Source organism: Phyllobates terribilis, unplaced genomic scaffold (assembly GCF_046119375.1).
Source record: "Phyllobates terribilis strain yellow unplaced genomic scaffold, ASM4611937v1 Scaffold_14__1_contigs__length_39327217, whole genome shotgun sequence".
NCBI lineage: Eukaryota > Metazoa > Chordata > Amphibia > Anura > Dendrobatidae > Phyllobates > Phyllobates terribilis.
In genome coordinates, this window is record NW_027362774.1 from 34,393,556 (window position 1) to 34,417,663 (window position 24,108).

Below are 24,108 nucleotides of genomic sequence, written 5' to 3' on the forward strand. Positions count from 1 at the left end.
TCCTCACTGCTCTTTAGGATGACATGTCCGGGATCCTCACTGCTCCCTGGGGGGACAGGTCGGGGTACTCACTGCTCTCTGGGGGGACATTTCCGGTGTCCTCACTGCTCTCTAGGGTGACATGACTCGCTGCCCCGTTGGTCTTATATCGTGGTCTGACATCGGGGTCACATGTCCAGGGTCCGCCGGTCGTATATTAGAATCTGTTAGTCGTATATCGGGGTCAATTATTATTAGTTATTATTATAGTGCCATTCATTCCATGGCGCTTTACATGTTAAAGATATATATATATATAGCACAAACAATTACAATAAATTTTGAACAATACAAGTCGGTGACTGGTACAGGAGGAGCGAGGACCCTGTCCGCGAGGGCTCACAATCTACAGGGGATGGGTGAGGATACAGTAGGTGGGGGTAGAGCTGGTCGTGCAGCGGTATGGTGGAGCGAGGACCCTGCCCGCGAGGGCTCACAGTCTACACGGGATGGGTGAGGATACAGTAGGTGAGGGTAGAGCTGGTCATGCAGTGGTTTGGTGGAGCGAGGACCCTGCCCGCGAGGGCTCACAATCTACAGGGGATGGGTGAGGATACAGTAGGTGAGGGTAGAGCTGGTCGTGCAGCGGTATGGTGGAGCGAGGACCCTGCCCGCGAGGGTTCACAGTCTACAGGGGATGGGTGAGGATACAGTAGGTGAGGGTAGAGCTGGTCGTGCAACGGTATGGTGGAGCGAGGACCCTGCCCGCGAGGGTTCACAGTCTACAGGGGATGGGTGAGGATACAGTAGGTGAGGGTAGACCTGGTCGTGCAGCGGTATGGTGGAGCGAGGACCCTGCCCGCGAGGGCTCACAGTCTACAGGGGATGGGTGAGGATACAGTAGGTGAGTGTAGACCTGGTCGTGCAGCGGTATGGTGGAGCGAGGGTTGCTGCAGGTTGTAGGCTTGTCGGAAGAGGTGGGTCTTCAGGTTCCTTTTGAAGGTTTCCATGGTAGGCGAGAGTCTGATATGTTGGGGTAGAGAGTTCCAGAGTAGGGGGGATGCACGGGAGAAATCTTGTATGCGATTGTGGGAGGAGGAGATAAGAGGGGAGTAGAGAAGGAGATCTTATGTTTATCCGTCTTATATTGGGGTCCGCTGGTCGTATATCGGAGCATCTTGGTCATACATTGCGTTGATATATTGGGGTCTGTTGGTTGTATATTAAGGTTCTTTTGTCTTATATCGGGGGTCTCTCGGTCTTGTATAGGGGTGACATGTCCGGGGTACTCACTGCTCTGTGGATGGCATGTCCGGGGTCCTCAATGCTCTCTGGGGGAACATGTTTGGGGTCCTCACTGCTCTCTAGGGTGACATATCTGGGCTCCCGTCACTGCTCTCTGGGGTGACATGTCTGGGGTCCTCACTGCTCTCTGGGGTGACATATCCGTTGTCCTCACTGCTCTCTCGGGTGACATGTCGGGGGTCCTCACTGCTCTCTATGGTGACATATCCGGGGTCCTCACTGCTCTCTGAGGTGACATGTCCGGGGTCCTCACTGCTCTCTATGGTGACATGTTCGGGGTCCTCACTGCTCTCTAGGGTGACATGTCGGGGGTCCTCACTGCTCTCTATGGTGACATGTCCGGGGTCCTCACTGCTCTCTATGGTGACATGTCCGGGTTCCTCACTGCTCTCTGGGGTGACATGTCCAGGGTCCTCACTGCTCTCTATGGTGACATGTCCGGGGTCCTCACTGCTCTCTATGGTGACATATCCGGGGTCCTCACTGCTCTCTGAGGTGACATGTCCGGGGTCCTCACTGCTCTCTATGGTGACATGTTCGGGGTCCTCACTGCTCTCTAGGGTGACATGTCGGGGGTCCTCACTGCTCTCTATGGTGACATGTCCGGGGTCCTCACTGCTCTCTATGGTGACATGTCCGGGTTCCTCACTGCTCTCTGGGGTGACATGTCCAGGGTCCTCACTGCTCTCTATGGTGACATGTCCGGGGTCCTCACTGCTCTCTATGGTGACATGTCCAGGGTCCTCACTGCTCTCTGGGGTGACATGTCCGGGGTCCTCACTGCTCTCTATGGTGACATGTCCAGGGTCCTCACTTCTCTCTGAGGTGACATGTCCGGGGTCCTCACTGCTCTCTATGGTGACATGTCCGGGGTCCTCACTGCTCTCTGGGGTGACATGTCCGGGGTCCTCACTGCTCTCTATGGTGACATGTCCGGGGTCCTCACTGCTCTCTGGGGTGACATGTCCAGGGTCCTCACTGCTCTCTGGGGTGACATGTCCAGGGTCCTCACTGCTCTGTGGGGTGACATGTCCGGGGTCCTCACTGCTCTCTGGGGTGACATGTCCGGGGTCGTCACTGCTCTCTATGGTGACATGTCCGGGGTCCTCACTGCTCTCTATGGTGACATGTCCGGGGTCCTCACTGCTCTCTGGGGTGACATGTCCAGGGTCCTCACTGCTCTCTATGGTGACTTGTCTGGGGTCTTCACTGTGCTCTGTGGGGACATGTCCGGGGTCCTCACTGCTCTCTATGGTGACATGTCTGGGGTCTTCACTGTGCTCTGTGGGGACATGTCCGGGGTCCTCACTGCTCTCTGGGGTGACATGTCCAGGGTCCTCACTGCTCTCTATGGTGACTTGTCTGGGGTCTTCACTGTGCTCTGTGGGGACATGTCCATGGTCTCCTGGTCACACAGTGAGGGGATATCTCCGGGGTCCCCTCACTGTTCTCTGGGGGGATATGTTTAGGATCTCCCAGTGACACATTGGGGGACATGTCCGGGGTCCTCACTGCTCTCTGGGGTGATTTGTCTGGGGTCCTCACTGTTCTCTGTGGGGACACGTTCAGGGTCTCCCTGTCACACAGTCAGGGGATATGTCCGGGGTCCCTTCACTGTTCTCTGGGGGGATATGTTCAGGATCTCCCAGTGACACATTGGGGGACATGTCCGGGGTCTCCCCACTCTGGGGCCGCACTCAGTTCCCGGCGCAGTGATCCCGCCGCAGCACATTCCTCCCAGCCGCAGCACCGCCGTCTCCCTCCGCACATTCCTCTCCGGGAGCCGCAGACACAGAAGAGAAGCGGCGGCAGCAGGAAAAGAGTCCGTCCGCCCCCCTGCCCTCTCCTCCGCCTGGCGGGGTCCCAGCCGCCCCCGGAGCCCCGCACCTCGCAGCCCGGGCTGGGATGAAGCTTCCCCCCCTGCCAGCATGGAGCAGTACCCGGAGGAGGACGTGGGCCGGCTGATGGACGAGCTGTGCCTGGAGGAGGGCCGGCCCCGGAGGCTGAAAGGCGGCGCGGGCCTCCAGCACTACCACTGCCCGGCCGAGCCGTACCGGAGCCGCCAGGAGGCGGAGGTGGCGCTGCCCTGCTACCCGGGCCGGCCGGGCATGTACCCCGGGGGCAGCAGCGGCGGCAGCCCCCGCTCCAGCACCGCGCCCGCCGGCTGTCCGGAGCTCGGCCGCCTGTCCAGCCCCCGCTCCAGCCTGGTGGTGCCGAGCCCCCGCTGCAGCCTGGCCCAGTACGAGGCTCCCTCCCCCCGCTCCAGCTACGCCAGCACCGCCAGCGACACCAGCAAGCAATCGAGCCCGCGGGCCAGCCTGCACGACGGCGGCTCCAAGCCGAGCAGCGCCCGCACCAGCGGCATCAGCCTGGGCTACGACCAGCGGCACGTCAGCCCGCGCTCCAGCTACTGCCCCGGGGAGGCGGACGGCGGCGGCGGGGGGCCCCGCTCCAGCCTGCAGGACGGCCGCGCCGCCACCCTGGCCAGCCCGCGCTCCAGCATCTCCAGCCACAGCTCCCGCAGCTCCCGGAGCTCCCGCGGCTCCATGGGGCCCTCCCCCCGCTCCTCCATGCTGGCGCCGGGGCTGCAGGAAGAGGCGCTGCCGCTGCTGCCGGGGGAGGGCGCGGAGGTCGGCGGCTACAAGCTGCTGCCGGGGGAGGGCGCGGAGGTCGGCGGCTACAAGCTGCTGGCGCAGTCTCCCCCCCGACACGAGCAGCTCACGGCCGAGCTCGCCACCGCCTCGTACGGCTACAGCTCCGCCCGCGGCTCCGCCACCCTGCACCGCTTCAAGCTGCCCTACCAGGTGACCCCCGGGAAGGAGAGCGGCCCCAGCCCGGCGGAGAGGAGGCTGGAAGCGCTGACCCTGGAGCTGGAGCGGGAGCTGGAGATGCACATGAAGAAGGAGTACTTCGGTAAGAGCCCGGGGGGGGGCTGAGGAGGAGGACTAAGGGTCCGCGGAGGGAGGAGGAGGACGGAAGGGGTACTGAAGAGGAGGAGGAAGGGTCCACGAGGGGAGGACGAAGTGTCCGCGTGGGGAGGAGGAGGACGGAAGAGGGACTGAAGAAGAGGACGGAGGGTCCGCGGGGGAAGGACGGAGGAGGAGGACGGAGGGTCCTCGGGGGGAGGACTGAGGAGGAGGACGGAGGGTCCGCGGGGGGAGGACGGGACTGAGGAGGACTGCACTGACCATAAGAGCTAACACTGTACAGGAGAGAGAGAGAGGACCCCACTGACCATAAGAGCTTACACTCTACAGGAGAGAGAGGACCCCACTGACCATAAGAGCTTCCACTCTACAGGAGAGAGAGAGAGAGGACCCCACTGATCATAAGAGCTTACACTCTACAAGAGAGAGAGAGAGGACCCCGCTGACCATAAGAGCTTACACTCCACAGGAGAGAGAGGACCCCACTGACCATAAGAGCTTACACTCTACAGGAGAGAGAGGACCCCACTGACCATATGAGCTTACACTCTACAGGAGAGAGAGAGGACTGCACTGACCATAAGAGCTTACACTCTACAGGAGAGAGAGAGGACCCCACTGACCATAAGAGCTTACACTCTACAGGAGAGAGAGGACCCCACTGACCATAAGAGCTTACACTCTACAGGAGAGAGAGAGGACCCCACTGACCATAAGAGCTTACACTCTACAGGAGAGAGAGAGGACCCCACTGACCATAAGAGCTTACACTCTACAGGAGAGAGAGAGAGAGGACCCCACTGATCATAAGAGCTTACACTCTACAAGAGAGAGAGAGAGGACCCCGCTGACCATAAGAGCTTACACTCCACAGGAGAGAGAGGACCCCACTGACCATAAGAGCTTACACTCTACAGGAGAGAGAGGACCCCACTGACCATATGAGCTTACACTCTACAGGAGAGAGAGAGGACTGCACTGACCATAAGAGCTTACACTCTACAGGAGAGAGAGAGGACCCCACTGACCATAAGAGCTTACACTCTACAGGAGAGAGAGGACCCCACTGACCATAAGAGCTTACACTCTACAGGAGAGAGAGAGGACCCCACTGACCATAAGAGCTTACACTCTACAGGAGAGAGAGAGAGAGGACCCCATTGACCATAAGAGCTTACACTCTACAGGAGAGAGAGGACCCCACTGACCATAAGAGCTTACACTCTACAGGAGAGAGAGAGAGAGGACCCCACTGATCATAAGAGCTTACACTCTACAATAGAGAGAGAGAGGACCCCGCTGACCATAAGAGCTTACACTCCACAGGAGAGAGAGGACCCCGCTGACCATAAGAGCTTACACTCTACAGGAGAGAGAGGACCCCACTGATCATAAGAGCTTACACTCTACAGGAGAGAGAGGACCCCACTGACCATATGAGCTTACACTCTACAGGAGAGAGAGAGGACTGCACTGACCATAAGAGCTTACACTCTACAGGAGAGAGAGAGGACCCCGCTGACCATAAGAGCTTGCACTCTACAGGAGAGAGAGAGGACTGCACTGACCATAAGAGCTTACACTCTACAGGAGAGAGAGAGGACCCCACTGACCATAAGAGCTTACACTCTACAGGAGAGAGAGGACCCCACTGACCTTAAGAGCTTACACTCTACAGGAGAGAGAGGACCCCACTGACCATAAGAGCTTACACTCTACAGGAGAAAGAGAGGAACCCACTGACCATAAGAGCTTACACTCTACAGGAGAGAGAGGACCCCACTGACCATAAGAGCTTACACTCTACAGGAGAAAGAGAGGAACCCACTGACCATAAGAGCTTACACTCTACAGGAGAGAGAAATAGGACCCCACTGACCATAAGAGCTTACACTCTACAGGAGAGAGAAATAGGACCCCACTGACCATAAGAGCTTATACTCTACAGGAGAGAGAGGACCCCACTGACCATAAGAGCTTATACTCTACAGGAGAGAGAGGACCCCACTGATCATAAGAGCTTACACTCTACAGGACAGAGAGGACCCCACTGACCATAAGAGCTTACACTCTACAGGAGAGAGAGGATCCCACTGACCATAAGAGCTTACACTCTACAGGAGAGAGAGGACCCCACTGACCATAAGAGCTTACACTCTACAGGAGAGAGAGGACCCCACTGATCATAAGAGCTTACACTCTACAGGACAGAGAGGACCCCACTGATCATAAGAGCTTACACTCTACAGGAGAGAGAGGACCCCACTGACCATAACAGCTTACACTCTACAGGATAGAGAGGACCCCACTGACCATAACTTCTTACACTCTACAGGATAGAGAGGACCCCACTGACCATAACAGCTTACACTCTACAGGATAGAGAGGACCCCACTGACCATAACAGCTTACACTCTACAGGATAGAGAGGACCCCACTGACCATAACAGCTTACACTCTACAGGATAGAGAGGACCCCACTGACCATAACAGCTTACACTCTACAGGAGAGAGAGGACCCCACTGACCATAAGAGCTTACACTCTACAGGAGAGAGAGGACCCCACTGACCATAAGAGCTTACACTCTACAGGAGAGAGAGGACCCCACTGACCATAAGAGCTTACACTCTACAGGAGAGAGAGGATCCCACTGACCATAAGAGCTTACACTCTACAGGAGAGAGAGGATCCCACTGACCATAAGAGCTTACACTCTACAGGAGAGAGAGGATCCCACTGACCATAAGAGCTTACACTCTACAGGAGAGAGAGGATCCCACTGACCATAAGAGCTTACACTCTACAGGAGAGAGAGGATCCCACTGACCATAAGAGCTTACACTCTACAGGAGAGAGAGGATCCCACTGACCATAAGAGCTTACACTCTACAGGAGAGAGAGGATCCCACTGACCATAAGAGCTTACACTCTACAGGAGAGAGAGGATCCCACTGACCATAAGAGCTTACACTCTACAGGAGAGAGAGGATCCCACTGACCATAAGAGCTTACACTCTACAGGAGAGAGAGGACCCCACTGACCATAAGAGCTTACACTCTACAGGATAGAGAGGACCCCACTGACCATAAGAGCTTACACTCTACAGGATAGAGAGGACCCCACTGACCATAAGAGCTTACACTCTACAGGATAGAGAGGACCCCACTGACCATAAGAGCTTACACTCTACAGGAGAAAGAGGACCCCACTGACCATAAGAGCTTACACTCTACAGGAGAGAGAGAGGACCCCACTGACCATAAGAGCTTACACTCTACAGGGGGTGGACTGATGATGAGGGTGCTGGTTTTGGGGTCGGGGTTCTCTGCTCTGTGATGTCGGGGGAGGGGGGATTGAGCTGTTCAGCTGCTGAAACACAAAGGTTCCACATTCTCAGTGATCGCATTCCAGCCACAGTGGCCTTGGTATTAACCCCTGAGCGACCGCAGGCCAGGTATGGAGGGGGGTAGCTTCTGCGTATTGCTGTCCCTGTAGGAGTATGTATCTGGGGGTCACAGACTGCGGACCCCCCAGGGCCGGTCGCTCGCTGTCTGTATTCTCTGCTTGCTGAGATCATTCTTGTTGGTGGTTGTGGTGCAGTGATTCCCTCCAGGGTGGATATGCTGGGGTCAGTGTGACGCCCTGTGGATGATGGTGGTTGTGGTGCAGTGATTCCCTCCAGGGTGGATGTGCTGGGGTCAGTTTGATGCCCTGTGGTGCAGTGATCCCCTCCAGGGTGGATGTGCTGGGGTCAGTGTGACGCCCTGTGGATGATGGTGGTTGTGGTGCAGTGACCCCCTCCAGGGTGGATATGCTGGGGTCAGTGTGACGCCCTGTGGATCATGGTGGTTGCGGTGCAGTGATCCCCTCCAGGGTGGATGTGCTGGGGTCAGTGTGATGCCCTGTGGATGATGGTGGTTGTGGTGCAGTGATCCCCTCCAAGCTGGATGTGCTGGGGTCAGTGTGACGCGCTGTGGATGATGGTGGTTGTGGTGCAGTGATCCCCTCCAAGCTGGATGTGCTGTGGTCAGTGTGATGCCCTGTGGATGATGGTGGTTGCGGTGCAGTGATCCCCTCCAGGGTGGATGTGCTGGGGTCAGTGTGATGCCCTGTGGATGATGGTGGTTGTGGTGCAGTGATCCCCTCCAGGGTGGATGTGCTGGGGTCAGTGTGACGCCCTGTGGATGATGGTGGTTGTGGTGCAATGATCCCCTCCAGGGTGGATGTGCTGGGGTCAGTGTGACGCCCTGTGGATGATGGTGGTTGTGGTGCAGTGATCCCCTCCAGGGTGGATGTGCTGGGGTGAGTGTGACGCCCTGTGGATGATGGTGGTTGTGGTGCAGTGATCCCCTCCAGGGTGGATGTGCTGGGGTCAGTGTGACGCCCTGTGGATGATGGTGGTTGTGGTGCAGTGATCCCCTCCAGGGTGGATGTGCTGGGGTCAGTGTGACGCCCTGTGGATGATGGTGGTTGTGGTGCAGTGATCCCCTCCAGGGTGGATGTGCTGGGGTCAGTTTGATGCCCTGTGGATGATGGTGGTTGTGGTGCAGTGATCCCCTCCAGGGTGGATGTGCTGGGGTCAGTGTGACGCCCTGTGGATGATGGTGGATGTGCTGGGGTCAGTGTGACGCCCTGTGGATGATGGTGGTTGTGGTGCAGTGATCCCCTCCAGGGTGGATGTGCTGGGGTCAGTGTGACGCCATGTAGATGATGGTGGTTGTGGTGCAGTGATCCCCTCCAGGGTGGATGTGCTGGGGTCAGTTTGATGCCCTGTGGATGATGGTGGTTGTGGTGCAGTGATCCCCTCCAGGGTGGATGTGCTGGGGTCAGTGAGACGCCCTGTGGATGATGGTGGTTGTGGTGCAGTGATCCCCTCCAGGGTGGATGTGCTGGGGTCAATGTGACGCCCTGTGGATGATGGTGGTTGTGGTGCAGTGATCCCCTCCAGGGTGGATGTGCTGGGGTCAGTGTGACGCCCTGTGGATGATGGTGGTTGTGGTGCAGTGATCCCCTCCAGGGTGGATGTGCTGGGGTCAGTGTGACGCCCTGTGGATGATGGTGGTTGTGGTGCAGTGATCCCCTCCAGGGTGGATGTGCTGGGGTCAGTGTGACGCCCTGTGGATGATGGTGGTTGTGGTGCAGTGATCCCCTCCAGGGTGGATGTGCTGGGGTCAGTTTGATGCCCTGTGGATGATGGTGGTTGTGGTGCAGTGATCCCCTCCAGGGTGGATGTGCTGGGGTCAGTGTGACGCCCTGTGGATGATGGTGGTTGTGGTGCAGTGATCCCCTCCAGGGTGGATATGCTGGGGTCAGTGTGACGCCCTGTGGATGATGGTGGTTGTGGTGCAGTGATCCCATCCAGGGTGGATGTGCTGGGGTCAGTGTGACGCCCTGTGGATGATGGTGGTTGTGGTGCAGTGACCCCCTCCAGGGTGGATGTGCTGGGGTCAGTGTGATGCCCTGTGGATGATGGTGGTTGTGGTGCAGTGATTCCCTCCAGGGTGGATGTGCTGGGGTCAGTGTGATGCCCTGTGGATGATGGTGGTTGTGGTGCATTGATCCCCTCCAGGGTGGATGTGTTGGGGTCAGTGTGACGCCCTGTGGATGATGGTGGTTGTGGTGCAGTGATCCCCTCCAGGGTGGATGTGCTGGGGTCAGTGTGACGCCCTGTGGATGATGGTGGTTGTGGTGCTGTGACCCCCTCCAGGGTGGATGTGCTGGGGTCAGTGTGATGCCCTGTGGATGATGGTGGTTGTGGTGCAGTGATCCCCTCCAGGGTGGATGTGCTGGGGTCAGTGTGACGCCCTGTGGATGATGGTGGTAGTGGTGCAGTGATCCCCTCCAGGGTGGATGTGCTGGGGTCAGTTTGATGCCCTGTGGATGATGGTGGTTGTGGTGCAGTGATTCCCTCCAGGGTGGATGTGCTGGGGTCAGTGTGATGCCCTGTGGATGATGGTGGTTGTGGTGCAGTGATCCCCTCCAGGGTGGATGTGCTGGGGTCAGTGTGACGCCCTGTGGATGATGGTGGTTGTGGTGCAGTGATCCCCTCCAGGGTGGATGTGCTGGGGTCAGTTTGATGCCCTGTGGTGCAGTTATCCCCTCCAGGGTGGATGTGCTGGGGTCAGTTTGATGCCCTGTGGATGATGGTGGTTGTGGTGCAGTGATCCCCTCCAGGGTGGATGTGCTGGGGTCAGTGTGATGCCCTGTGGATGATGGTGGTTGTGGTGCATTGATCCCCTCCAGGGTGGATGTGCTGGGGTCAGTGTGATGCCCTGTGGATGATGGTGGTTGTGGTGCAGTGATCCCCTCCAGGGTGGATGTGTTGGGGTCAGTGTGACGCCCTGTGGATGATGGTGGTTGTGGTGCAGTGATCCCCTCCAGGGTGGATGTGCTGGGGTCCGTGTGACGCCCTGTGGATGATGGTGGTTGTGGTGCTGTGACCCCCTCCAGGGTGGATGTGCTGGGGTCAGTGTGATGCCCTTTGGATGATGGTGGTTGTGGTGCAGTGATCCCCTCCAGGGTGGATGTGCTGGGGTCAGTTTGATGCCCTGTGGATGATGGTGGTTGTGGTGCAGTGATCCCCTCCAGGGTGGATGTGCTGGGGTCCGTGTGACGCCCTGTGGATGATGGTGGTTGTGGTGCAGTGATCCCCTCCAGGGTGGATGTGCTGGGGTCAGTGTGACGCCCTGTGGATGATGGTGGTTGTGGTGCAGTGATCCCCTCCAGGGTGGATGTGCTGGGGTCAGTGTGACGCCCTGTGGATGATGGTGGTTGTGGTGCAGTGATCCCCTCCAGGGTGGATGTGCTGGGGTCAGTGTTACGCCCTGTGGATGATGGTGGTTGTGGTGCAGTGATCCCCTCCAGGGTGGATGTGCTGGGGTCAGTTTGATGCCCTGTGGATGATGGTGGTTGTGGTGCAGTGATTCCCCTCCAGGGTGGATGTGCTGGGGTCAGTTTGATGCCCTGTGGTGCAGTGATCCCCTCCAGGGTGGATGTGCTGGGGTCCGTGTGACGCCCTGTGGATGATGGTGGTTGTGGTGCAGTGATCCCCTCCAGGGTGGATGTGCTGGGGTCAGTGTGACGCCCTGTGGATGATGGTGGTTGTGGTGCAGTGATCCCCTCCAGGGTGGATGTGCTGGGGTCAGTGTGACGCCCTGTGGATGATGGTGGTTGTGGTGCAGTGATCCCCTCCAGGGTGGATGTGCTGGGGTCAGTGTTACGCCCTGTGGATGATGGTGGTTGTGGTGCAGTGATCCCCTCCAGGGTGGATGTGCTGGGGTCAGTGTTACGCCCTGTGGATGATGGTGGTTGTGGTGCAGTGATCCCCTCCAGGGTGGATGTGCTGGGGTCAGTGTTACGCCCTGTGGATGATGGTGGTTGTGGTGCAGTGATCCCCTCCAGGGTGGATGTGCTGGGGTCAGTTTGATGCCCTGTGGATGATGGTGGTTGTGGTGCAGTGATCCCCTCCAGGGTGGATGTGCTGGGGTCAGTGTGATGCCCTTTGGATGATGGTGGTTGTGGTGCAGTGATCCCCTCCAGGGTGGATGTGCTGGGGTCAGTTTGATGCCCTGTGGATGATGGTGGTTGTGGTGCAGTGATCCCCTCCAGGGTGGATGTGCTGGGGTCCGTGTGACGCCCTGTGGATGATGGTGGTTGTGGTGCAGTGATCCCCTCCAGGGTGGATGTGCTGGGGTCAGTGTGACGCCCTGTGGATGATGGTGGTTGTGGTGCAGTGATCCCCTCCAGGGTGGATGTGCTGGGGTCAGTGTGACGCCCTGTGGATGATGGTGGTTGTGGTGCAGTGATCCCCTCCAGGGTGGATGTGCTGGGGTCAGTGTTACGCCCTGTGGATGATGGTGGTTGTGGTGCAGTGATTCCCCTCCAGGGTGGATGTGCTGGGGTCAGTTTGATGCCCTGTGGTGCAGTGATCCCCTCCAGGGTGGATGTGCTGGGGTCCGTGTGACGCCCTGTGGATGATGGTGGTTGTGGTGCAGTGATCCCCTCCAGGGTGGATGTGCTGGGGTCAGTGTGACGCCCTGTGGATGATGGTGGTTGTGGTGCAGTGATCCCCTCCAGGGTGGATGTGCTGGGGTCAGTGTGACGCCCTGTGGATGATGGTGGTTGTGGTGCAGTGATCCCCTCCAGGGTGGATGTGCTGGGGTCAGTGTTACGCCCTGTGGATGATGGTGGTTGTGGTGCAGTGATCCCCTCCAGGGTGGATGTGCTGGGGTCAGTGTTACGCCCTGTGGATGATGGTGGTTGTGGTGCAGTGATCCCCTCCAGGGTGGATGTGCTGGGGTCAGTGTTACGCCCTGTGGATGATGGTGGTTGTGGTGCAGTGATCCCCTCCAGGGTGGATGTGCTGGGGTCAGTTTGATGCCCTGTGGATGATGGTGGTTGTGGTGCAGTGATCCCCTCCAGGGTGGATGTGCTGGGGTCAGTGTGACGCCCTGTGGATGATGGTGGTTGTGGTGCAGTGATCCCCTCCAGGGTGGATGTGTTGGGGTCAGTGTGATGCCCTGTGGATGATGGTGGTTGTGGTGCAGTGATCCCCTCCAGGGTGGATGTGCTGGGGTCAGTTTGATGCCCTGTGGATGATGGTGGTTGTGGTGCAGTGATCCCCTCCAGGGTGGATGTGCTGGGGTCAGTGTGACGCCCTGTGGATGATGGTGGTTGTGGTGCATTGATCCCCTCCAGGGTGGATGTGCTGGGGTCAGTGTGATGCCCTGTGGATGATGGTGGTTGTGGTGCAGTGATTCCCCTCCAGGGTGGATGTGCTGGGGTCAGTGTGATGCCCTGTGGATGATGGTGGTTGTGGTGCAGTGATCCCCTCCAGGGTGGATGTGCTGGGGTCAGTGTGACGTCCTGTGGATGATGGTGGTTGTGGTGCAGTGATCCCCTCCAGGGTGGATGTGCTGGGGTCAGTGTAACACCCTGTGGATGATGGTGGTTGTGGTGCAGTGATCCCCTCCAGGGTGGATGTGCTGGGGTCAGTGTAACACCCTGTGGATGATGGTGGTTGTGGTGCAGTGATCCCCTCCAGGGTGGATGTGCTGGGGTCAGTGTGACGCCCTGTGGATGATGGTGGTTGTGCTGCAGTGATCCCCTCCAGGGTAGATGTGCTGGGGTCAGTGTGAAGCCCTGTGGATGATGGTGGTTGTGGTGCAGTGATCCCCTCCAGGGTGGATGTGCTGGGGTCAGTGTGACGCCCTGTGGATGATGGTGGTTGTGGTGCAGTGATCCCCTCCAGGGTGGATGTGCTGGGGTCAGTGTGACGCCCTGTGGATGATGGTGGTTGTGGTGCAATGATCCCCTCCAGGGTGGATGTGCTGGGGTCAGTGTGACGCCCTGTGGATGATGGTGGTTGTGGTGCTGTGATCCCCTCCAGGGTGGATGTGCTGGGGTCAGTGTGACGCCCTGTGGATGATGGTGGTTGTGGTGCAGTGATCCCCTCCAGGGTGGATGTGCTGGGGTCAGTGTGACGCCCTGTGGATGATGGTGGTTGTGGTGCAATGATCCCCTCCAGGGTGGATGTGCTGGGGTCAGTGTGACGCCCTGTGGATGATGGTGGTTGTGGTGCTGTGATCCCCTCCAGGGTGGATGTGCTGGGGTCAGTGTGACGCCCTGTGGATGATGGTGGTAGTGGTGCAGTGATCCCCTCCAGGGTGGTTGTGCTGGGGTCAGTGTGATGCCCTGTGGATGATGGTGGTTGTGGTGCAGTGATCCTCCTCCAGGGTGGATGTGTTGGGGTCTGTGTGAACCCTGTGGATGATGGTGGTTGTGGTGCAGTGATCCCCTCCAGGGTGGATGTGCTGGGGTCAGTGTGACGCCCTGTGGATGATGGTGGTTGTGGTGCAGTGATCCCCTCCAGGGTAGATGTGCTGGGGTCAGTGTGACGCCCTGTGGATGATGGTGGTTGTGGTGCAGTGATCCCCTCCAGGGTGGATGTGCTGGGGTCAGTGTGACGCCCTGTGGATGATGGTGGTTGTGGTGCAGTGATCCCCTCCAGGGTGGATGTGCTGGGGTCAGTGTGACGCCCTGTGGATGATGGTGGTTGTGGTGCAGTGATCCCCTCCAGGGTGGATGTGCTGGGGTCATTGTGACGCCCTGTGGATGATGGTGGTTGTGGTGCAGTGATCCCCTCCAGGGTGGATGTGCTGGGGTCATTGTGACGCCCTGTGGATGATGGTGGTTGTGGTGCAGTGATCCCCTCCAGGGTGGATATGCTGGGGTCAGTGTGATGCCCTGTGGATGATGGTGGTTGTGGTGCAGTGATCCCCTCCAGGGTGGATGTGCTGGGGTCAGTGTGACGCCCTGTGGATGATGGTGGTTGTGGTGCAGGGTTCCCGGTGGGTACAGTGATCCCTGCAGTCGTCTTTGGTGGTCCCTCGGGATTATGCAGTCACCTTTCTTTTCTCTGTGACACGAGCCGTCAGGATAACTCTCATCATCTTAGTGGGGGAGATGCACAGACGTCGCCTCCTCTCTGATGCTGGTATAGAACTACAACGGTCAGCATGCCCTTACGGTGCAATGAAGGCCGACAGATTCCCAAACTGTGGTGAAGTGGGGATTTGTGGTCTTGGGGCAGAGCGGGGGTCCGGGCCTGCTGTCAGTACCTGCGGGCACAGGGGACGCCGAGTCTTCTGGAGATGGGGGGGGGTTCCTCGTTGTCGCGTCTGGACTTGTCAGGGTCTGAGGCCGACGTTCCGCTCGCGCCATCGAGATGTCTCTCGTCTGATGTGTTGATTCTGCCGCCATATTTGTATTCCCCTCCCCCCATTGTGTCTGGGGGCAGGTTTCCTCTTCATTCAACTGCACTTTGTTTCTTTGGGCCCCCAAGGGCCAATTGTAAGTTCTTCATCCGTCTGTCAGGACTCTGCTCCCTCAGGGCCGGGGTCACACTGAAATGATTTGGGACCTGGGTGCTGTAGTTCGGGGGGTGGGGTGGGGGAGGGGTATAGGTCCCCCGGCTGCTGTGATTCTGGATGTCGTTCATTGTGTGAAGTGTCTGCATCTTCGCTGTCGGGCCTCTGCCGGCTGCCGGACCTCTGTCGGGCCTCTGCCGGCTGCCGGACCTCTGTCGGGCCTCTGCCGGCTGTCGGGCCTCTGCCGGCTGTCGGGCCTCTGTCGGGCCTCTGTCGGGCCTCTGTCGGGCCTCTGTCGGGCCTCTGTCGGGCCTCTGTCGGGCCTCTGCCGGCTGCCGGGCCTCTGCCGGCTGCCGGGCCTCTGTCGGGCCTCTGCCGGCTGCCGGGCCTCTGCCGGCTGTCAGGCCTCTGCCGGCTGCCGGGCCTCTGTCGGGCCTCTGCCGGCTGCCGGGCCTCTGCCGGGCCTCTGCCGGGCCTCTGCCGGCTGCCGAGCCTCTGTCGGGCCTCTGCCGGCTGTCGGGCCTCTGCCGGCTGTCAGTGCAGACAATTGTTTCTGTGCAGCCGGTTACTTCACACATTATCCGGACTTGATACATTGTAACAAGGGGCCGCTGTGCCGTGCGCCGTCAGGGGCCGCTGTGCCGTGCGCCGTCAGGGGCCGCTGTGCCGTGCGCCGTCAGGGGCCGCTGTGCCGTGCGCCGTCAGGGGCCGCTGTCTGGTGTCACGGGGTTCTCTGGGGGTCTCGGCCGCCGAGCTGTGTGACTGCCTTGTTCTCCCCTTTTAAGACCATTGACCGTCCGCTCGCGCTTCCGCCTCCCGTGTTGGGCAGTGCCCCTAACATGGCCGATCATAAAAAGTCCAATTTGGCCCCTCATACCAGCAGAAACGGTTAATGTTTGCAAAAATATTTTCCCAAACCCTCTCACCCCATCGCCCGTCTCCGCCCACATTTTTCCATAATCACATTCCAAGACAAGTACAGATCTGACCCAGTGGTGGCGGCTCCACGTCTGCACCAAGACCTCCACCGGGTGACGCCATAGGGGGCGGGAGAACGGGAATACTGACCGCAGCTCTGGAGGTGACTGGAGGATGAGACATGATGGAACAGCCGAATAGTGACTGCAGCTCTGGAGGATAAGACACAATATAACAGCAGAATAGTGAGTGCAGCTCTGGAGGATAAGACACATGTAGCAGCAGAATAGTGAGTGCAGCTCTGGAGGTGACTGGAGGATAAGACATGATGTGGTGTGTATTCTAGGACTGGTATGTACAGGTGGAGCAGACTTTAGGGTTTATTCGTGTGCCGTCCCCCTCTCCTCTCCTCGGGGGTCATGATGTCTCTTTGCAGCAATGTTGCAGTTTTTGATGATTTCTCTTTCTTTTCTCAGGTATTTGTATCAAATGTGGGAAGGGCGTGTACGGGGCGAGCCAAGCGTGCCAGGCCATGGGCAACCTGTTCCACACCAACTGCTTCACCTGCTGCTCGTGCGGTAAGACCCCTGCGGGCTCTCGGGGCGGGGGGCTCCTCCATAGACTGCGTTCATCTATCACTGTTTGCTGTCAGTAACTGGAAACATTCTTGTATTAGGAAGAGGCAGAATGTTGCATCATGAGAGCGCCGACCAGCCACTGCTGCGCCCCCCCGAGGCTCCGGCCACTGCTGCGCCCCCCCCGAGGCTCCGGCCACTGCTGCCCACCCTTCTAAGCCCCCCCGGGGTTCCGGCCACCGCTGCGTACCCCCCCCCCCGGGGCTCCGGCCACCGCTGCGCCCCCCCCCCCCCCCCGAGGCTCCGGCCACTGCTGCTCACCCTCCTAAGCCCCCCCGGGGCTCCAGCCACCGCTGTACCCCCCCTTCCCGGCGCTCAGGCCGTGTGGTGGGGCGCAGGTTTATTATCTGCGGCTGTATAACGTGGCGCTGGAATAGATGGCGGAGCTTCTTAGGCAGCGGCTCCGTACTGCGCTGCTGCTCTCAGTCCGGAGGGTGTTTTCCGGCGGGGTGTGTTTCGGGCGCCCTCTCACCCGGGGTCTCACCCGGGTCATCACCCTGGACGCATCTGCAGTTTGGCAGGAAACATGGATGTCGGGGGAGGGGATCAGCTATTTTCGCGTCTGTGGGACAGGATATTGTATAAACTCCGGAGTCAGAGGGTGAAACGTAAAGTTTAGCAGAGACGAGCGCCCGTCCCTCCCACTGAGAATCCCCATCACCCCTCGAGTGCTGCTGGCACTTGTAGTCCCACAGCCCAGAGGATCATGTCAAGGGAGGACGTGTCAGACTACTCCCACCGGCCACATGCCGTCCTCACCATCATTTATACCCTGCGGCCTCCATGATGCCACATCTCACTTCTTATGAATGGGTCACCTGTACTGCCGCCATTCTTGTAGATACAGTGTATCCGGCGGACGTCTGATTGGCCGCAGCGTCTGATTGGCCGCAGTGTTGCGACTTTCACTCTGCTGCAGAACCGTCTTCTGTGATCAGAGGAGCAACAACACCCAGCGGATTCCTGACCCAGTTTCTTGGGCAGAGCACTCCCCCCATCAGTCTCCTGGGGTCCGTCCTCTCTGAAGTTGCCCTTTTTTTTCTGTTGGTGCATTAAGACGTGAACAGATTGCAAAATGAGCGCAGCACCGAGGACGGCTGCGCCAGAAGAGGGACGCGGCTGCGCCAGAAGTGGGACGCGGCTGCGCCGAGGACGGCCGCGCCAGAAGAGGGACGCGGCCGCGCCGAGGACGGCCGCGCCAGAAGAGGGCCGCGGCCGCGCCGGAAGAGGGCCGCGGCTGCGCCGAGGACGGCTGCGCCGGAAGAGGGCCGCGGCTGCGCCGAGGACGGCTGCGCCAGAAGAGGGACGCGGCTGCATCGAGGACAGGGGAAGGGCGGCACATTATATAGTAGTGATAGGATGGATACATAATTTGGGGGGCGGCACCGTATATATCAGCGGTGGACTCATTATCGCCATGTTGTATTTTGCAGGGAGAAGATTACGCGGTAAAGCCTTTTATAACGTCAACGGGAAAGTTTACTGTGAGGAGGATTTCCTGGTGAGTGTTGGTGCTGCTGCTATTACTGCGCTCCTGCTATTACTGCGCTCCTGCTATTACGGGAATCTCGCAGCACATGAATACTGTCCTCAGGGAGGACGCTCAAGACTGGACACAGCTGTAACAATCCCTCAGCTGTGAGCAGGGCTGTGAGTCGTGGAGTCGGTATAAAATGGACCGATATATATAATATATAATACATTGGGTGCAGTAGATCAATGCAGTTTGTGGGAATATTTTTCATAAGAATTTGGGAAAGTTCTGAAATCTACTATATAATTGTCTTATCCTGTCTGTCTGTCCGTCCAGGAAATCCCGCGTCGCTGATTGGCCGCGGTCGGACCAATCAGCGACGCGGGATTTCAGAACAAGATGGCGGCTCATGTGCGGCACGGAGGTCAGCGGCGATGCAGCTGGGAGTAAAGTTGCAGAATTTTCTTATGATAATTGAAGGGGACGTTTTGTTTTTCTTGCCCTGTCCGGGAGTCTGATGTCTGGACAGCAGGGGGCGCTGCTGGTGGGCGGCCGGGCCGTCCTGTCATCCTAGACGATGCCTTGAAGCTTTTGTGATGTCAGTTGCCACTTCTCTCCCACCCTGGCTCCGCTGATCTCCCCTCCCACCCTGGCGCCGCCGATCTCCCCTCCCACCCTGGCGCCGCCGATCTCCCCTCCCACCCTGGCGCCGCCGATCTCCCCTCCCACCCTGGCTCCGCCGATCTCCCCTCCCACCCTGGCGCCGCCGATCTCCCCTCCCACCCTGGCGCCGCTGATCTCCGCTCCCTCTTCTTGCAGTACTCCGGCTTCCAGCAGACGGCGGACAAGTGTTTTGTGTGCGGACACCTCATCATGGAGATGGTGAGTATCTGGCGGAGAGGTGACCCGGGCGCTGCTGTGCGCTGTCAGCTCCGTCAGTCTTCGCCGTCTCTGCGCGTCTTGTCCGCCCTCACATTCCTCCGCCGGGGCCCGATGTCTCCAGACACTCGGCTGTCACCCTCACCGCTGCCACCATTGTCGGGGTCGGTGTCCGACCGGTTACTGATGAGGTCGTCTCCTTCACCGTAAAGTGACCGGCCGCTGTCCTGACCACCACCAGGGGGCGCCGCTGACCTCCGCTCTGTATTCCAGATCTTACAAGCGCTGGGGAAGTCGTACCATCCGGGCTGCTTCCGCTGCGTGGTCTGTAACGAGTGTCTGGACGGCGTCCCCTTCACCGTGGACGTGGAGAACAACATCTATTGTGTCAAAGATTATCACACGTAAGAAACCCCCGGCCACATGGGAGGGGTGAGACCCGCGGCCACATGGGAGGGGTGAGACCCGCGGCCACATGGGAGGAGTGAGACCCGCCGGCCACATGGGAGGGGTGAGACCCCCCCCCCCCGGCCACATGGGAGGGGTGAGACCCCCCGGCCACCGCTGAGTACAGACAGCGGTCTCATGCCTTTCCTCCTGTTTTCTGGGATGAATGCTTTGGCCGGGTATACGGTATATACTGCTGATTGTTAACCCTTCCTGTTGCTCTTGGAATTAATTGTAATTATTTCCTTCTTTCAGAGTTTTTGCCCCTAAATGTGCCTCGTGCAGCCAGCCGATCCTGCCCGCGCAGGTAATGTCCGAGCGATGCCGCTGCCCGCTGTACGAGAGCCCTGCTTGCTGTCAGTGAAGGAGACGATTCCCTGGCTGAGCTAGTACATCGTTACAATGTGTCAGTGCAGCACAGATCTCGCCCTGTCCTGACACATTGTATTCAGCTTCTGGATGATTCTATTCACTGGCGGTAAGATTCGGGTACGTGGCCTGACTGCCGGGGACGGGGCCCGCGGCGTGGCCTGACTCTGTGCGAGCGTCTCGTTATTTGTCCTTATTCACACGATGGTATAGTGACCGTGGGTCCAGACCTTCACCACCCGCGATGGCCGCACAGGCCGGAGCGTGCCCGCTGTGTGGTTTCGGGAATGCACCCCCCGCAGGGTGACGGCAGACATCACTTCACCTGCTCTCACTTCTTCTCCAGGGGTCGGAGGAAACGATCCGAGTGGTTTCCATGGACAAAGATTACCACGTGGAGTGTTATCACTGTGAGGTAAGAGGCCGCGCCGCGGGCGAGACCACCCGCACCTGTGCCACCTGCAGCAGAGCCTTATTAAAGGGCCGGTGCGGACTCCTGGAGGCGACACTCCAGCTTTCTAATGGGCTTTGGGCAGATTGATGAAGCTTTTTGCACCAGGAGTCGCTCTGCACTTGTCCATTGATTTCTATGGTGCACAGCACATGACCGCTGTAACCAGTCACTGGGCTCAGCATTAATGTGATTGGCTGCAGCGGTCGTGTGCGGTGATGGAACAGTCCATGCATGTTAGTCCACAGTTATTTATCTCGGTCCCCACGTGTTTTGGCCGCATGGACACATGAGGGGTCTGTAGCGGAGGTCTCCCCTGGTGCAACGGGCTCAGGTCCTCCACCGGCCGACCCCTCTCTTCATTGTCACCGTCCATCTATTGTGGATGGCGAAAGTCGTTTAGAAAGCTGCAGAGCTTTATTTACATAGGACTGCGCCGGCCCTTTACAGGGGTCGTCCACTACGTAGATATTGATGTTATATTTGGGGGTCCGGTGTTCCCTCTGATCAGCTGGTTTCAGGGCAGCGCCATACAGCAGGTAGTGGCCGATCTTGGTACAGCAGCTCCTTTTCAAGTGAATGGAAGCTGAGCTGCAGTACCGAGAACGGCCACTACATGGTGCACGGAGCTGCAGTACCAAGAACGGCCACTACACGGTGCACGGAGCTGCAGTACCGAGAACGGCCACTACACGGTGCACGGAGCTGCAGTATCGAGAACGGCCACTACACGGTGCACGGAGCTGCAGTACCGAGAACGGCCACTACACGGTGCACGGAGCTACAGTACCGAGAACGGCCACTACACGGTGCACGGAGCTGCAGTACCGAGAACGGCCACTACACGGTGCACGGAGCTGCAGTACCGAGAACGGCCACTACACGGTGCACGGAGCTGCAGTACCGAGAACGGCCACTACACGGTGCACGGAGCTGCAGTACCGAGAACGGCCACTACACGGTGCGCGGAGCTGCAGCACCGAGAACGGCCGGTGCGCGGAGCTGCAGCACCGAGAACGGCCAGTGCGCAGAGCTGCAGCACCGAGAACGGCCAGTGCGCGGAGCACAAAGCGTGGCTTATATCCAGCTGATCGGTGGGGGTCTCGGACCTCTGTTCTTGTACTTATGGCCTAGCCTTAGGGTAAAGACACAGGAGGGGTTTGCCCATCATGATGAGTCTTTATAATTGTAGATTCACTGTGGGTCCATGGCTCCCCTCCCCCACCCAGGACGCTGTGATTGACAGGTGTCATAGTGGGAGCCGCAGGCCCTATGAGTCTCTGCCGCACGGCCCTGTTCACACCGCGGTTTCCTTGCCTCATTGGGATGGCCGATGATGGAGATCCCGCTGTGAGCTGGCCGGGTCCTCTCGCCCGTCTGATCCTTCTCTGGCCTCTCTCCTGCAGGACTGTCACCTGCAGCTGAACGACGAGGAGGGCCACCGCTGTTACCCGCTGCAGGGCCACCTCCTGTGCCACGGCTGCCACATCAGACGCCTCAGCGTGAACCTTGCTGCCCCGCACCCGGCCACCTACCCCATGCACGTCACCGAGCTGTGAGCGCAGGAGACCACCGAGAAAGAGACTTGTCTCCTGGCGGGGTCCGGAGTGCAGAGACGAGGGCCGCTCCGCCATACATTTCTACACAGAGCCGGACGTCGCCATTATTTATTGTCCGCTCGTCCCGGGACGCGGCGCCTCCTAGTGAGAATTAGCACTTAACCCGTATTAACCCTTCTGTGGCCGGCAGACAGTCTGCGGTGGGGGAGGGGAGTGCTCTGAGCCGCATTCGGCAAACGTACCGTCCACCGCCAGGAATAAACCGCAACCCTCGTGTCTGATCGGCGTCACCAGGATTTAACCCTTTACAACAACTCAGTGATGACATGGAGGCCCCCCCCCCCCCCCCCGCATGTCACTGACTGCGAGAAGAGACGCACCCCGTGCTATGATGGCGCAGACACCACGGGGGGCCACGTACGGGGGGCGTCAGGAGCTGCAGCGTTGTGTCCACAGTCACTGGGATGTATCACACCTACCAGTCCTTGTTACCAGCGGACACTACTGGGAATGGTGGCTTTGGTGACCACCGACAAGCCAGCGATGATGTCACAGCGCTGCGATGATGTCACAGATCGGGCCGGCACAATGAGATCATCTATGCGGAAAACGGAGGGGGGGGGGGGGGGCGCTGCTCAGTACTGGCCCCTCATTGGCTAAATGGACGTTTACTGGCCCCTCCCATGCAGAGCCGCCACCCTGGAGGAGGGGTTAACCCTACGTCTCCCACATCAACATCTACAATACAAATAGTCATCGTTCCTCTGGTGGTCACTGCCGCCATTGCTGGACTGTCACAGGACGGGGGGACATAAATGACACGGTGTAGACGTCTCCACCCCGCAAGCTTATTTATTGCTGATCTTGGCAGCAGAGCTTACGATCTAATGAGGTCCCTGACACTGGAATGAACACTGTAGAATCACTGTGGGCCGTGCTGCGGACTACTCTGTATATATCACCTCTATGTGAATGTCCCCATGTTGTACCAGCTCAGTGCCTTAGTCACCGCGGCCGCGCCGCCGCCTCATACCGCAGAGCTACGACGGCAGGAGCGGTCCGCCCCAGTTCCTCTAATCCGGCATCCATGGGACATGGAGGGTAAGAGCCTCGTCATCCTCCGCTCTCAGGAACGTCAGACTTTCTGGATTATCAGATGCCGGATTGTAGGAATTGCTGCAGACCGGACGACGGTGTGGCCTCAGCCATAGACTGTTCCGCCGCAGCGTGTACAAGCTGCCGGTCGGCTGAATAGAGGTGGGGTGCGACGTCGTGGCGTCCGTTCCCGCTCATCCTCCCTTGTGTATTACGTCGGTGAACCTCAGCTATTACAGTGAGATGCGGCCGGCGCCTCAATGGTTAATTGCGGCTGTCGTAACTCAGTATTTAACCCCGCGTTTGCCGCGTCCTGAATGGTTCTACTGTAACTAATGTCTTAACTGTAGAATATAAGTGACTTAAATTAAGTTTTTTTTCCTTTAAGAATCTATTTTCGTTTTCTGAGAGAATATAGTTTTTGCGTTTTATTCTATTATTATTATTATTATTGGACCAGCGGATTAGGAGCCGCCGCCGCCCCCGCGTGTGTCGCCGCCGTGTGTCGTTGCCGCCGCCGCGACCGGCGGGATTAGCTGAACTATTTTTGTATAAATTGTTGCTTTGGATACGTAGCTCCCGTAGGACGATTGTGGTTATTTTATTATCCGCCGTGTTTAATTCTCATGATTGTTTAAGAAATTTAAAAAAAAAAAAAAAGAAATAAAAAAGCGAGAACCATAGATTATTTATCGGAGGAGCAGTAATAAGTTATTTAATGTTACAGACGCTCGGACCGTAGTTGTTATAATCTGCTTTTTACAATAAACACTTTTTGTAGTTTACATTGTTCATTGTCTCCTTGTAATTCTGACAGTCACCACCAGGGGCTCTGCATTATTACAGGACTACAACTCCCAGCATGTCCGCACGGAGCCGCCACTACTCCCTGTTCTCTCCTCACGATCTCGCTTCCCCCCCCCCCGGCAGCAGATGGAGGAGACTCGTCATAAACACCGGAAGTCCCAGACGCCCCCGCAGGAAGAAGCCGCCAGTTATCTCCGGAGACGACGCTGCCATCAATCCCAACATCTGCTGCTGTATATATGTGTGTGTGTGTATATATATATATACAGTACAGGCCAAAAGTTTGGACACACCTTCTCATTTAAAGGTTTTTCTGTATTTTCTTGACTATGAAAATTGTACATTCACACTGAAGGCATCAAAACTATGAATTACCACATGTGGAATTATAT

At 58.1% G+C, this 24,108-nt stretch overlaps 1 protein-coding gene across 4 annotated transcripts; it reads left to right on the top strand.

The window, feature by feature from the left end:
• Positions 1-3,039: 3,039 nt before the first annotated feature.
• On the top strand, positions 3,040-23,694 carry WTIP (WT1 interacting protein). Of its 4 annotated transcripts, none has more exons than XM_073659896.1 (8): positions 3,040-4,197; positions 16,477-16,578; positions 18,069-18,136; positions 18,929-18,991; positions 19,262-19,392; positions 19,691-19,742; positions 20,151-20,219; positions 21,662-23,694. In XM_073659896.1, the coding sequence occupies exons 1-8, from the start codon at positions 3,213-3,215 to the stop codon at positions 21,812-21,814; spliced, it is 1,623 nt and encodes a 540-aa protein (XP_073515997.1). In that variant the 5' UTR covers positions 3,040-3,212; the 3' UTR covers positions 21,815-23,694. The 4 variants fall into 4 exon arrangements, with proteins under 4 accessions (XP_073515997.1, XP_073516000.1, XP_073515998.1 ...); XM_073659899.1 differs by lacking the exon at positions 3,040-4,197 and adding an exon at positions 16,067-16,163; XM_073659897.1 differs by lacking the exon at positions 3,040-4,197 and adding an exon at positions 16,111-16,245.
• The last annotated feature ends 414 nt before the right edge of the window (positions 23,695-24,108 follow it).